At 31.9% G+C, this 16,045-nt stretch overlaps 1 protein-coding gene across 1 annotated transcript in view; it reads left to right on the top strand.

The window, feature by feature from the left end:
- The window catches only part of Pof1b (POF1B actin binding protein), a 66,813-nt gene extending 50,768 nt beyond the window's left edge, over positions 1-16,045 (top strand). Inside the window, exons 7-15 of the mRNA XM_026413126.2 lie at positions 2,720-2,747; positions 4,259-4,333; positions 7,413-7,505; positions 8,364-8,477; positions 9,264-9,416; positions 10,410-10,529; positions 11,687-11,815; positions 12,594-12,676; positions 15,901-16,045. Coding sequence (XP_026268911.1) covers positions 2,720-2,747; positions 4,259-4,333; positions 7,413-7,505; positions 8,364-8,477; positions 9,264-9,416; positions 10,410-10,529; positions 11,687-11,815; positions 12,594-12,676; positions 15,901-16,045 — 940 coding nt within the window. The remainder of the gene's footprint in view (positions 1-2,719; positions 2,748-4,258; positions 4,334-7,412; positions 7,506-8,363; positions 8,478-9,263; positions 9,417-10,409; positions 10,530-11,686; positions 11,816-12,593; positions 12,677-15,900) is intronic.

The raw sequence follows: 16,045 nt of genomic DNA on the forward strand, positions 1-16,045 counted from the left end.
ATGCAAACAACTATTTCATAAATTCATCACTTCACACAAGTTCACTACCTTAAAAAATCTTCCCCAAGTTTCTATAATCAATTATTTTATTGAGTGTCCATTATGTCTGGAACATTGTACAAAGTGCTTTATTTATATTATTGAACCCAATAAAATTTCAGATGGAAACCCAAAGACAGTAAGTTTTTAACCAAGGTCATGCAGCTACTAAGGGCCTGAGATGGATTCAATAATTTTTGAGTAATCTTTCACCTATAAATTATGACTTAGCTTTTCTGACAACCCTTCCTTAGATCCTAATTTGGATCTAGGTGATCCTCTTGGAAAGAGAAGTAAATTGAATACAGGAGGAGGGACACAAGGAGAAGGTGGAAACAAAGAGTAGATTAGGGAGACAGAAATGTCATTATGAATTATATCTCCTTCTGCACTGAGGGATAGTAGCTGGAATTACACTAGGTTGAAAAAGAAACAAAGTAGCACTCACTATATGCTATCTTACCTTCTGGAAAGAAGGAATTTAATGAAAAAGAAACAAAAGTTGGGAGGAGCAAAAGATTGAAGGAGGAGGAGGAATGAAGACAAAGAAACTGATAACCTCTGACAAGCAGAAACTCTTGGGTACCAAAATTTTACAAGACCTTATTTATCTTGGAGTGTTTACTAATTATGAAATAATCTAACTCCCCTTAATTACTGTTTGTACTTATAAATAGTATGAGACAATAAAGTTGGAATATAGTTAACTAGAAAAAAACTTAATTGAATAAACTGAGACATAGAGATTAGACAAATTACTGGATATTAAATATCTGGTATGTAATAAAAACTGAAATATGAACCTAGGATATGAACTGTGGATCTAGAATTAGGGTACTTAAGCTGAGAGTGGTGGCATGTACCTGGATCCTAGTGACACAGGAGGCCAAGGCAGGAGGATCACAATTTGAATGCCAGCCTCACCAATTTAGCAAGGACCTAAGGAACTAAGCAAGACTCTGTCTTTAAAATAAAAACATTTAAAAAAAGAGTTGCAATGAGAAATTATACCCCATTATATACGATGTTTTAAAGTGCATTCCACTATCATGTATAACTAATTAACCCAAATTTAACTCACCTTCTCCTTGTGTCCCTCTTCCTTCTGTTTCCATTTTTTTTTCTCTTTCCAAAATAGAGTTCAGCAATGAGTGGGCTGCAAGTTCAGAATTAAGGAAGGTTGTCTCAAGGACACTTTCTAATTACTTTCTAAATTTCCAATATTAAATACTATGTATTGATCCTTGTTTTGTTCATTGGTTTTGTTTTCTTATTTATATAAGTGAGTGACTAGGAACATGAATACTAAATTGTCATTGGAATAGGAAGAAAGAAGAATTATTATTTTTAAATTCATATTATCATAATTCCCATTAACATTAATTCAAGACTCCTGAAACTGAATTGTGATTCATGATTTTAACTTGCTTTAGCTTCAAATATATACATGCAGTTAGTATAATGAAACAACTCAAAAATAGATGTTTTTTTTTTGGCTAGGTCCTCCCCACAATTTCTATTTTGGACAACACAGGAAATACCATATACATACATGCAGATAATTGCACATATATTGTCATACCTTGGGAAATGAAACCTTTAGATCTTTTTCTCTGTACTAGCTTGTATATTTTTGTAAATGTATGTAAGAGATTTTACAGAGCGAGCAACCTACTTATCTCTGTAAGCAGTATGTTACAAATAAGCAATTACTTAAAAGGTAAATACAGATATCAATATAATAAAATTGTATTTAATAAATTCTGTCTTCATGTCAGAACATATATACTGTTTTTTGTTGTTGTCATTGCTGTTCCTTTATTTGAGAAGTATATTCACCATATGTATGTTTGCCAAATTCTTCCACCAAGTGCAGAGGTAGCAAGTACATAAAAATAAAAGTCTATCTGTTGCCCCTGACAACACTAGAACTGTATCATTTCCAGTTTTCACCATTCCCGAAGGAGCTAGTACCAGTCTAGTATAACTACTAACAATTCTCCTGAAGCATTTACCTAGTTAACGGTGCCCTACTAAGGGTTTTACAAATCCATTGGCCAAAGTCTCATTTTGATGCTAGAAATTCTATCATCCCACCAAAATTTTGATCACTTTGTTGAAGGTTTTAAAGATTCAAATTCTTTCAAGCTCATTACTGTTGTATAAAATACATATAAAATGAATGAGTTAGTATTGTCTTTCAAATTTTAATCTTGATAAAAAGGATATGAGGAACTTAAACACTGCAGAGAGAAGCTCGTATCATCACTGATCAGGAGCAATAAAAGAAGAGGGAGGTGGAGGTAGAGAGAAAAAAACCTATTATGGTTATTTTATTCACTGAGATAGCATTTATTGGCAAGCACTGAAGACTTCTACATTTAGCGTCAAATGGACTAGTGTTAACGGATAGAGTACTAACCAATTCTGTAAATTTTATTTATTTATTTTTTTGGTATTCTGATGTTGATGCTTTTAATAGATTAGCTAATTGAAGGGAAATTATTAGCCAAACTAAAAATGCCATTTTAGATAGTTTCAAATTTTTCATTTGGGTTATAAATTGAATCAGTACTATTACAATATATTAAAAAATAAACTAATGAAATAGTAGCATTTATGTATTATCTATCAGTGAATGCATTTTCTAAAGATTCTCTTTTGTATATTATTCTTGCAGCAAACAGGACTTTGAGTCAACAGATAAAGTAAGTACAAAAATAGATAAAAAGAAAACATCGTAGATAACAAAGTGGGCTTCAATATTTGCACTAATATTCTTTTAGTTTGGAACTTTAATTAGACTGAAAACACAAGTGTTGAAAGAAATAATTATTTTTCCTTTCAAATGATGTAGCCATTTATACCTTTGTAATGGCTATAAAAATAGTCATAATTCACAAAAAAAGTTCTGTCAGCGGTCACGTTAGGGTTTTTCTTTGCTTATCAGAACATTTAAAATTACTTTGACCCTATACTGTATCCTTTAGAAAAGTGAAATCTACAAAATTAAATATATAGCAAATTTAATTTCAATATATTTGAAAACCTTGTATGTGCCAGCAACTCAAAGTAAAAATTATTTGAGTATTAATTCTATTACATATGCAATTTTGTTAATAATTTCTTGTAATGGAATAAATAATCAAATAAGAGAAAGAACTGATTTCAGTGCAATAAAAGCCCAATCACTTCTTTTGTGTTATTCTTTTTTTATTTTCAATGCATTGGCATACTGAATTCATTACAATAATTCAGTAAATCCTAAATTGCCTTTAAAAAGGCACTTCAGCTTCTCACTTAAAATTAGTTGAAGCTTCCCACTGTTGCTGTGGTAACACCTTAATCTCTCAAAAGTCACTGTAGTTCTGTGTAACTTCTTAGTAAACCCTGAAATACCTTTAGTTTTATTTTCCAAAGTTTCATTATTTAAAAATTCAGCTTTGAGTCTAGGATTGTGAATCAGTGGTGGAGCACTTACCTCGCAAGTATGAGGCACTGGGTTTGATCCTCAGCACCACATAAAAATAAATAAATGAAATAAAAGTATTGTGTCCATCTACAACTACAAAAATATTTTTAAAAAATTCAGTTTCTAAAATGTTATATCACCCTACAAAACTTATAGTTGTAGAAAGCTATACTAAATAACATGTTTAATGGAATTTAACAGACCATTTTGGTTTTTAAAGTTATTTATTTATTCTAATGTGTTATACATGATGGCAGAATGCAATTCATTTCATAATACATATATAGAGCACAATTCTTCAAGTCACTGTACACCAAGTATTTTCACACCATTCATGTCTTCATACATGTACTTAGACCATTTTGTTTTTAAATTTTTTTTTTTCTCAGTTGTGAGAATTGAACCCAGGGCCTTGTTTTCCCTATGCAAGCACTCTACCATTGAGCTCCATCCCCATCCTTAAATTACTTTTTAAAATAGAAATTAAATGTTTTATTGGTTGACCAAAGCTTTTTGGTAAAAATGCCTAGAAATCAGGGTTCTTTCCATGCCTAAGTTATATAATTGATTTTTTAAAGTAAGAATTGATAAGAACAAAAATGCAGTTTATGGAAACTATTTATCAAAAAGTGAATTTACTTTTTAATGTCCCTAAAAATGTACCTTACTACACAAAAGTCTGTGTACTACTGACCCTAAGATTAAAAAACTATTGTGGTCAATGTATAAATCTCTCTTTTCTTACAGTCAGAAGACATTGAATCATTGATTCCTAAAGGATTGTCAGAGTTTACAAAACAGCAAATTCGCTATATTCTGCAGGTGAGATGTGTTCAGGGTGGGAGTTTGAGATAGGCACTAATAAACTACACCTTAGGATGCCTCCCTTAATTAAGAAAAGAAAATCCCAAATAAAACCATATTCCACAGGAATTGATTATTTTTTAGATATGGGTATAAAAAGAAAAAGCATAAAAGATAAAAGTATTTAATTAGGGTTGCATGATAGTTCAGTCAGACCATCAGAAACTATTATTGAATGATTAACATTTAGGTAATCATTCCAGAAATAATATTTTCTGCTATGGAATGCCTTTAATCACTCTTTAGTGTTTTAGTACAAATCTGACTTACACTGTGTATTTGCCTTCCTTTTCTCAATTCCATCGCCTTCCCAACCACAGATACTGAGAGGCTGAAAGGCCAGTGCCTTGCTTTTCTTGAGTTGTGGAATACTAGAGAAACCGATCAATAAATTCCCCTATAATTAAATGAGGGACCACAGATCAAGATATGTGCTAAGAAAACTGTAGAAAACTTTGCTTCCTTTATGTTTCTTTCTTTTTCACATTTATAAAATTATTGTCTGAAATAGTCCCTCTATATATACATCAAAAATTTATTGTTATAATTTTTTGTTTCAACTACCAAACATAATTTAGAAAACTGAACAAATGGAAACATGCTCTATTTATATTTATTTTACTTTTCAAGGTTTTCCCCCCTATTAACGGTCAAAATCCCTTGTTTATTATTTTCTTCTCTTTACAAAAATTCCTTTAGCTTTTTTTTTCAGGGTAGGTTCCCTACTGACAAATTATTTTCATTTTTTTTCCATTTGAAAATTCTGTGATTTTTCTATTCATCTCTAAAGTGAAATAATTTCATTGGATACAGAATTTGCAGCTGACAGTTCTGTAATTTTAGCATTTACAAATATAGTGTGCCAATTCCTATTGGCCTCTATGGTTTCTGATGAAAAGTCTACTGTTATTTTAATTAATTTTCCTAATAGTTAAGGCTTTTTTGTGCAGCTTTCAAACTATTTGTCTTAAGTTTTAAGAAGTTTGATTGGTCTTGGCAGGGATTTCTTTGGTTTTATTCTGTTTGGGATTTGTTTAGGTTCTGGAATATATATATATATATATATATATATATATATATATATATATATATATATATATATTGGTTTTGCTAATTTAGGGGAAATTAGGTATTATTTGAAGATTTGTTCAGCTCTATGCTTTTTCTTCTTTCATTGCGGACACTAGTAACATGAATAGTAGATATGTATTATACTCCCCCAGTTTCTTAGGCTCTATTCAGTTACTTTTCTGTTCTATTTTCTCTCTGCTACTCGGTTTATGTAGTTTCTTTTATCTTTTAATTTACCCATTATTTTCTCTGTCCTCCACATTCTACTTCTTATTCCATCCATTGAGGGTTTTTTTTTTTTTTGTTTTTGCTTGTTTTGATTGCTTATTGAACATTGAACTTTTCAGTTCTAAAATTTTCCTTTTTTATCTTTTTTTTTTTGTAGTGGGGATTGAATCCAGGGGCACATAACCCTTGAGATATAGCCCCAGTCCATTTTTTTAATTTTTTATTTTGAAGCAGCATCTCACTAAGTTGTGTAGGGTCTTGCTAAGTTGCTAAGGCTGGCTTTAAAATTGTCATCCTCCTGCCTCAGTCTCCCAAATTGCTGAGATTACAGATGTGCCCTACTATTCCCAGATCCTTTTTCATTCTTTATATTTTTTTATTTCTTTATTGAGACTTTCTAGTTTGTTGTTGAGACATGGTTACATTTGTTTGCTTCAGTCTGTTTGTAGTTTTCTGCTGAAGCATTTTAGAATGCTTGCCTAAAAACCTTGTCAGGCAAATATTCTGTTCTATTAGAATATCTCTGATACTGAAACACCAGAGGAAGTGAAGGCACTGTCAAAGCCAGCTGGAAAAGGAAGATGTCTAGGATTCTCTACTCATCCTTTCTTAATATGATAGGATGAAAGCCTAAGCTCCCTTCATGATATCAACTGATACAACAGTGCTTGGAATTTCATTTTTCCCCATCTAAGATGAAAGACTCATCTCTCTATCCTACCTTTATTGATACCAACCTGATGAGTTATGTTGGTATGCCTCTTTAGAGCCTGATGATGGAGGAAGTCCAGGTTTCACTCTCAGCTTTTCTTGTTTGGGTGAGGGTAGTGTTAAAATTTTTTCCTGTTGTATTTTGCTGCAGTCAAGGGTTATCAACTTAAAGTTTCTGTCTTCCTAGCCCTCCTGTCCTTTCATGAACCTTTGGCTATTGCAAAAAGGCTTTTCTTAGGACATTTGTTCCCCATATCCATTGGTATATTTGGATTACCTGTTTTTCAAACACCAGTCTATGACATATAAAACAAAATAAAATCCAAGAATTCAATGTGTCATCCCTCAGTTACAAATGTACTAACCATTCTTTTCACCTTTCTGAGCTTTTAAATATTTGTTATATATATAATATCTAGGGTTTCTAGTGTACTTAGTAAGAGGATTAGGGAAAGGTATTTCTCCTTTTTCTTTCCAGATAAAGGAGAATTTGCTATTTTTTAAAAAATATATTTTCTTTAAATAAATGAAAATAATTTAGTGAAAGGCTTTTTTTCTTCTTCTTCTTTATAATTAAAGATGATACTGCACTTCGAATTCAAACTTAATTATTATTAAATTCTTCTTAATTTAGGAAAAATATATGCTCTTGGAATCACACATAGGAAATTTAATTTCATTACTTGAAGGTTGATTCTCTTATGTTTTCTAATTTTTTAAAAAAGAAAGAAAAATTGATAGAATTCTACCTTGTGAGAAAGGTGATACTTTGTGATATACGACATAAAAAAAAAAGAAAACCTTGTTCACAATACCGGGCTATGATCTTTTAAGGAATACTGCTGGGACTGCTTAAGCACATTATTGAAAAAAATATAACTTGTATCACTATTCTAATACAGTCATGTCCAAAATAAAATTATAAATAAGTTTACTGGTAGGAACAGAAAAATAAGATTACTTTCACTTATATTGCCTATTTTTGAATGTTAATAAAAATCAACCATGAATTATTTTCTTTCTCCAGATGAGGGGTATGTCTGATAAGTCACTCAGGCTAGTGCTGTCGACATTCAGCAATATACGTGAGGAGCTTGGACATCTTCAAAATGACTTGACCGTAAGAATTATGTTTAATTTTCTTTCCTAAGCCACTTCTAATTCTTCACTTCCTACCATAGAAATGAAGACATTCAGTACACTTTTTTAAAATTCAGTACAACACAGCAATATTATGCTTACCGGGACATAGCTAAGGTTTTCTCAAAATAGTTAGTTTTAGAAAAGGAAAAAAGGGTATAACATGTAATGTCCAGTTTGAAAGAATGTTGAACATGCATTTATTATTTAGTTTACTACTAAGGGTAATTTAATGGTGAAAACTAGGAAGTAGCCCACAGTATTAGAATAATCTGACTCATTTAATAGGAATTTCTCCGTTTGTTAATAATAAAGCATACTCTGATTTTCTCTTCAAACAAAACAGTTTAAAAACTTGTTTCTCTAAGAATTTAACCTGTTTTATTTTCTATTTTAATCTGTGTTCTTGGTGCCATCAACTAGATACCTTCAGAATGCTTTCCTTACAATGAATAACTCCTTGAGGACTTTGAAGTGGTTTTTCTTTTGTTTCTTCATTCTAATCAATGTATTTAGTCTCTAATTTGAAAATTCACCACCTGCTAGGATTAACAAGGAGTCTTTGCAGTTTGGATAAAAACATTAGAATAATTCAGAAGGTTCTGCTTCATTGCACTTAGAGTTAGTCCATCAAAATATCCTTTTCAATATGGGTTTTGAATGTTTCAATCTTGTTTATACCACACTTTGCTTAACTTTTAATAATTCTGCTTTATTAAGCAACTACAAATGAAACAAGAGATTATTTAAATCTTCTAATGTAGACAAGTCTTTGTATTATGTGGTTGTTGACAAGCTTATGTTATTCTGAATCATAATAAATAATTTATGGTTCTAGTCACTGGAAAATGACAAGATAAGACTTGAGAAGGATGTGGCATTCAAAGAAACTCAAATAAAAGAGTATGAAGAACTCTTGGCATCAGTGAGAGCAAATAATCGTCAGCAGCAAGTAAGTTTATATTTTTGTTGGTGATAAACTAGATTGATAGTTTTTTATATGTACAAGACTAGTACATTAGAATTATGAGATACAATTCAGACAGAATTAATATATGATGAAACAATTTTTATATGAGAATTGAGTGGTTTTAGAAAAAAACAACCTTATATATTTTAGGCATACAATATATACAGTACAAAATTATCTGTATTTTTGAGTGACAAGAATTATATGAATACTTAAAATCTAGGTTCACTCACTCATTTAATCTACTAATGTGTTAATGTGAAAAAAAGCTTTCGTAGATCTTACCTTGTATTTGTGCAATGAATAATAAGAGAATGAATGAACTATAGAAGATTTCTCCTGATATCTGAGTAAAGATAATTTCTAAGAGACCATTTTGAGTCTCTAAGGCTTACTCCTTCCTAATCACCCTCATGGCTGTTCTAAATTCTTGCTCAGTTGGTAGTTGTCACATAAATAATTAGGTACATCATCATTTTGATGCTTACTAGAAGGCAAGATAAAATATTATCAAAGAGTACCAAAAACCTTATTACTGACTTGGGATACCAAAAATTCATGTAGCCTTGACTCATTTTCACTAAAAATAGGTAATTGCGAACAGGAGCAAGACTAATATCTTACATGGCTGATTTAACATATCATCTAAGGGAAAGAATATAATAAAATGAGGATGGGAAATATTTGCTTGATTTGATGGAATGAACTGATTAAAAGAATATTTCACTGCAAATAGATTTATCTTATGTACTTGTATCTTCCTTATAGCAGGGACTTCAAGACTCAAGCTCAAAATGTCAGGCATTGGAAGAAAATAATCTTTCTCTTCGACATACATTATCAGACATGGAATACAGAGTAAAAGAACTGGAATATTGTAAACGTAATTTGGAGCAAGAGAATAAAAACCTTAGAATGCAGGTATTAATTTTTTGTTTTAAAGTTGGAACACTGCCTTAGTTATATCAGTGTAATTCTAGCATTGGCAATAGTAAAATTTATCTTGTTCATCCTTCCTTCCTTCCTTCCTTCCTTCCTTCCTTCCTTCCTTCCTTCCTTCCGTTATGAGGAGCCACTTCAGAAAACATTCTAAGTCCAAATTCAAATCAAAGAGAGCTTTATTTACCTGGCCAGGGACTGTCACCCAGCCATAGAGACTGAAGCTCCGTGGGAGAACAGCCATTTCCTAGCCCTTGTCTTGGGAATTTAAGGCAGAAAACCACAGCTCAGGGACTTTCCTTAGTGTCATCCAAGCAAGCCAATCATAGAAGCTAAAACAGCAATTAGCACAGCAACTTAACAATCCTGTCTTGGGTTTGAGCATTTGTTAGACAACCATATCCTGAGTTCGAGCAGGTGGTTAGCAAGGGTGAGAATCTACTTCAAAGTCTTGGGTCACCAAGACCACCATATCCTGGGTTGAGTACATTTTGTGGGATACAAAGTACAGAAATCAATATATTATAAGAAAACAGCTTTCATTTCATTTTCTTAGAAACAGTTCTGGTAACAGATTTTCTATAGAAGGCAGCAAAATGGAGTCTTAGGACTATCTATGACAGTTCTTGCTTTATAATCATCTTATCTCACTTATCAAAATCTTAAATCTATTATCTATATTTGTTGCTAACCTATAACTTACACTCTTATTGATTTTGTTTTTCAGTTCACACCACAACACTTCCTTCCTTCCTTCCTTCCTGTTCATCTTGAGAAAGTGTGTAGATTGCTTTCTGATAACCATAGTTCTTATCAAAGTGATATTTGAGCTTTCTAAAACAGTTTCTGAAAACCACTATCATTATTTGTATGTCATATTTAATCATATGGTTTCATGTAATAGTAATCTTTAAAACATAATATGTATTTCCTTCACAACAATCCAATTATGAAAAGTTATTTCATCTTGTGTAGGTTTCTGAGACTTGCACAGGCCCGATGCTGCAGGCTAAAATGGATGAGATTGGCAACCATTACATGGAGATGGTTAAAAACTTGCGAGTAGAGAAAGACAGAGAGATCTGCAAGCTAAGGGTATGTTGATCCTATATTTCGTAATACACAGGTCAACATGTATTTTCTATCACAATGATAGTTTCAAGTTTAAGCTCACAAGGAAAAATCAACTGAAGGTAAAGTTTTATGAATATGTCATAGAACCTTTTAAATTTACATCATCATGCATAAAATAGCATTGTTTAATTGTTTTCTAATTCTGCTTCATCTCTTCTAGCATAGTAAAGGAAAATATTAATTTCATTGTGTTGGGTATTTGTTAATGTGTTTTGGGGGAATAGGTGGAGCACTCTATGATCTGCTTATGCAGGCAAGAGAAATATTCAAGACTATCTAGCAAAGCCATAACTGAATTTATACAATCATCCCTGAACATTGAGAGATGATAAATATCAAAGACTTTGTCCAGCACAATTATAAAAATGATATTAAGTTTTTTTTGCCTATAATTATAATAAAATTAGAGTATTTGCAATAAATGTATAGTGACTTACCTTTTAATTCTAGGTTGAATTGACTTAATATATCCCATAATATATTGACTCCTAAATATTCTCAAATATACTTAAATTTCTTAATGAACAAAATGATGAAAGATTTTTCTTTTCAAATATCACTTATGATCTTTACCAAAAATCAAAATGAAACAAAACATAATTTTCTAAAAAGTATACTGATAACCAGATTTCCTCCACTGGTTTTCTCCTTGTCTTCTCAACATTACTAACTTTAACCAAACAGTCACCTATGTACACATGTGATAAAGTGGAAAATGAACCAGGGCAGTGATGCATGCCTGTAACTTCAATCATCTTGGGAGGCTAAGGCAGGAGGATCATGAGTTCAAAGCCAGCCTCAGCAACTTAGCAAGGGACAAAGCAACTCAGCAAGACCCTGTCTCTAAAGATATAAAAATATGAGCTTGGGTTGTGGCTCAGTGGTTAAGTGCCCCTGGGTTAAATCCCTAGTACCAAAAGAAAAAAAAAAGAAAAGGAAAGAAAAAAAGAAAAATTCCTTTCATTTTTTTATATTCACAAATTTCTGTGGAAGTTTGTAATTATTAGTATTTTCATATGACTAGCTGTGTGACTGTGTAACTAAAACTATTCTGGAGCTCAGTGATACACTTTATAAATAAGGGCTATAATAATATTTACTTCTTTCTATATCTTTAGTCCCAGTTAAACCAGTACCAAAAAGATGTTTCAAGAAGAGAAGGAAGTTGTAGTGACTTCCAATTCAAGCTTCACGAACTCACCAGCTTGCTGGAAGAGAAGGATTCCCTTATAAAACGTCAGTCAGAGGTAAAGAAAGAAAGGGATAGGAAAGTAGAAGAATAATAATATAACTCAGTCCAAAAGGATAAACACTTCCCAGGTATTAGAAAAGGATACATTACCAAGACATGCTTTATTATGTGGAAATGCATGGGAAAAAGCAGAGTTATATTTCAGGAGATATAATTCAAATGAAAGAACTGAACATTTTTAAGACACTGATTTTATGTTTCATTAGCAGTGAAACTCCCTCAAAGACTGTGAGCTTCTTACTAAATTATGAGCTACTTCATCAAGTGACTGTGTTATATTCCTCCCTGTATCTTCAGTATGTAGCTCAGGATCTGGCATACCATAGGTACAAAGGGAACAACCAAAATTGTGGCTAATATCATATTGTGGTTATTGAACAATGGTGTTTATAGTAACATTCACTATTAGGAACCTATATGTGTTTCCATATTGAAGTATCAATACTTTTATGCTTTGGCTATATTTTTCAGGCTTTTTAAGACAAAAACGTTCACATCCTTATTATAAGAACTATGCCCATTTAATTTCAAGTTTTCCACAAAATATAGATATCCTACCTCCATTAGTGGATTCCTACAGAAGTATATAACTTTTTGAATACCATTAAGCAATATTATATGATAATCAACAAATGAGATTAGAACATTTTTGCCTCGAGGTTAAAAAGGAAAGGGGTGGTAATTATACTAGTAAACTTGTTTAATGATCAAGCATACATCTTACTCATGTTTCTACTTTTTAAAAAAGGATTATGTTGTTTTTCATTTTTAAGGAACTATCAAAGTTGAGACAAGAAATATATTCATCACATACTCAACCCTCCAGTTCTGGAAGGACTACCATTACTACTAAAAAGTAATATATTTTTGTATGAAGTTTTAATATGACTGGTAATTATACATTTCAAGTTATTGTCCTAGTTATTATATATTACAAGTTATTAAAATTGAGCACTAGACAAAGTTTGGTGTTTTTTACTAGCTAATAATTCTATTGAAGGATTAATATTTACAAGACATTGTTATTGTCTTCAGTCCTGTAACACACCTTTTTAATATTCATAATGTTACAAAACATGTAAATAAATAAAAATAATTGGTTGGTTGACCAACTGTATGAGTGAGAACTCTTAGTTGTATGTTACAGAGATTCAACTTAGAGTGTTTAAACCATCTATACTTAATATGATTATCTGTAATGCTGGATTTAAATTTACTGTCTTACTATTTGTTTTTGGTTTTGTTTCATTGTTTTATTTATTCCCCTTTTGCTCTTTTCCTTTCTTCTTTTGGATAAATTACTTCTTTACGAAATTATGTTTTAATTTCGGCCTATATGTTTTCTTTTACATATATTAAAATCCCTGCATAGATTATTTTTAAGTCAATTATCTTTTTTCAAAAATATTCTTTTACTTGTCAACAGACCTTCATTTTATTTATTTATATGCAGTGCTGAGAATTGAACCTAGTGCTTCACACATGCTAGACAAGTGCTCTATCACGAAGCCACAACCCCAGCCCCTAGCCAATTATCTTTTAAAGACATATTAAGAGTAAAAAGCAGTGTTTTAAGTTTGCTTGCATATTTATCTTTTCTGGAGCTATTAATTCCTTTGCTTAGATCCAAATTTCTGTGATTTTCCCTTTGTCTGAATGAATACATTCCTTAAACCTTTATTATGCTGCTCTTTTGGTGAAGACTTCTTTTGACTTTTTAAATCTGAAATAGTCTTCTCTTACCCCCATTATCCAGAGATACAGTAATAGTTCCTTATCTGAGAGGGACATGTTTCAAGACTGTCAGTGGATACCTGAAACATGGTATAGTACTGAACCCTATATATACTAATGCTTTTTTCCTATTTGTTTTTATCATAAATCTTGGCAACAACATCATAGTTTTTTTTTCTTATGGAGAGCTTTTACCTTTTCCCTTGAAGGGAATATGTTATATATTCTCTTGGATATATATGCATTGCCACCATCACTAGTCTTGTGCATGGGGGACATTATTATTAAGTAAGAAGATTACAAGAATGCAAGCACTAGTTTTTAGGATGATTGATCTGATAATTGAGAAAGCTACTAATTCATTAGAAGCTATAGACATATTCATCATAGATATATTGAAAAACATGGATGATTTGCATCCCAAGTGGAATAGGACAGCATAAAATATTTTATTATCCTAATCAGAACAGTGCAGAATTTGAAATTTAAAAAGTATTTATTTCTAGTATTTTCCATTTAATAATTTGGACTGAGAATAACTGAAACTATAAGTGAGGACTACTATGTTTTTATAGGGTATAAAATAGTAAGCTGATAGGTTTTTTTAAATGAAGTACATAAAATATGTCACTCCCTTGTATTCTGACTCTCATTGTGACTGATGAGAAGTTTGATGTTAAAATTATGATTTTTTCCTCTGGGTAGTGTTCTTTATTCTCTGGCTATTTTAAGATTCTTTATCACTGGCTTTTATAAATTCAAAAATGTGCCTCTCTGTGGTTTTTTTCATATTTCTTTTTCTTGAGGTTTAAGCAACTTCTTAGATCTGTAATTTCATTTTTCATCAAACTTGGAAATAATTTGGTTGTGATTTATTCAATTACTTCTTATCATCTGCCATTCTGCATAACTTTAATGCACACAAACACACACAATGGCAATGACCATTTCCTACATGTTGTATACGTCAGTCTTTTTCCATCATGTATTATTCTAGACAATTTATCTATGCCTTCAAATTTACTAGTCTTTTCTTACATAGTGTCCACTCTGCTGTTAATCCTATTCAATGTATTTTTCATCTTTACAACTCCAATATGATCTTTTTAATATCCTCTATTACTTTCCTCATTGTGTTCATGAATTCCTCTAACTTCTTGAATATATTTTGTGCGTTTCTAATAGATGCATCTTTCCTACTCATTTTTAGTCAGTATTTTTTCTTGGCTTGTTTCTACTAATTTATTTTTCTCTTCATTATTAGTCATATCTTCCTGTTTCATTGTATGACAACTGATTTTTTGGGGGTGGCAGGGGCCACTTGACCACTGAGCCACACCCGCAACCCTATTTTGTATTTTATTTACAGACAGGGTCTCATTTAGTTGCTTAGTGCCTTGCTTTTGTTGAGGCTGGCGTTGAACTCACAATCCTCCTACCTCAGCCTCCTGAGCCGCTGGGATTACAGGCATGAACCCCCGCACCTAGCTGACTACTGATTTTTTATGGGATGCCATATATTAAGGTTTTATGTTGTTGTATTCTAGATTTTTTGGTATTACTTAAAATATTTGGAAGTTTTATTCTGAGATAAATTTACTTGGAAACAGATTAATACTTTCAAGTCATGCTTTTAAACTGTTAGAACAACCTGCACTTAAGGCTAATTCATATCCCTATCAAAACAGTAGTTTTCTATGTTGTCTATGGGATGTCCCATATATTATAAGTTATTTCTTCTCTGGCTAGAGGAACACAGAAATGACTATCCCTGTGCAAGTTCAAGGGATTTCCAGCCCGCTCCTTTTCAATGGTCTTTCCCTGGCATTGATGACGTCTTCACATACATATACTGAATGGCCTTCACCAAACGAATTATAGGGAAGCCTCTCCTGACCTCTCTCCCCATCTGTATAACTTTCTATTTTCTGGTAATCTGCCAACAAAAATTGACTGCCTTAACCTACCTGTTCTCTACTCTCTGTCATCTCTGCTTGGTGATATTTCTAAAGTATGTTTTGGTTAGTTTTCCCTATCCTTTAACCAAGTAAATCTCTCTAGGCAGTGAGCTAGGCATTTATAGGACACACTTCATTTGTATCCTTGTCTGGAATCATTTTCCTGTGCTGTCAATGATCCATGACAGGCAAAGGTAAAAGTTTCTCCCCTTTGTTTTTTGGAAAATAATTGTAATAAATCTTTGCCTATTGAGAGGTGGTTTATATTCTTTCTTTGAAACATTTAAAAGTCATTCAGAGCCAAGTGGTTTATTAAGGGGAATCAAACTAGGAGCAACTAAATATGAGTTATTTTCTAATACACTGTAAACTTTTTTCCTGTGTATAGGTACAGGACACAATATCCAATCCTAGGCCTCCTGTATGATGACTATGAATACATACCACCAGGTAGTGACACACAGACTATTGTGATTGAGAAAACAGAAGACAAATGGACTTGTGTAAGTTCACATGAGTGCTTCTATACCTAA

Source organism: Urocitellus parryii, chromosome X (genome assembly GCF_045843805.1).
Source record: "Urocitellus parryii isolate mUroPar1 chromosome X, mUroPar1.hap1, whole genome shotgun sequence".
Taxonomy (NCBI): domain Eukaryota; kingdom Metazoa; phylum Chordata; class Mammalia; order Rodentia; family Sciuridae; genus Urocitellus; species Urocitellus parryii.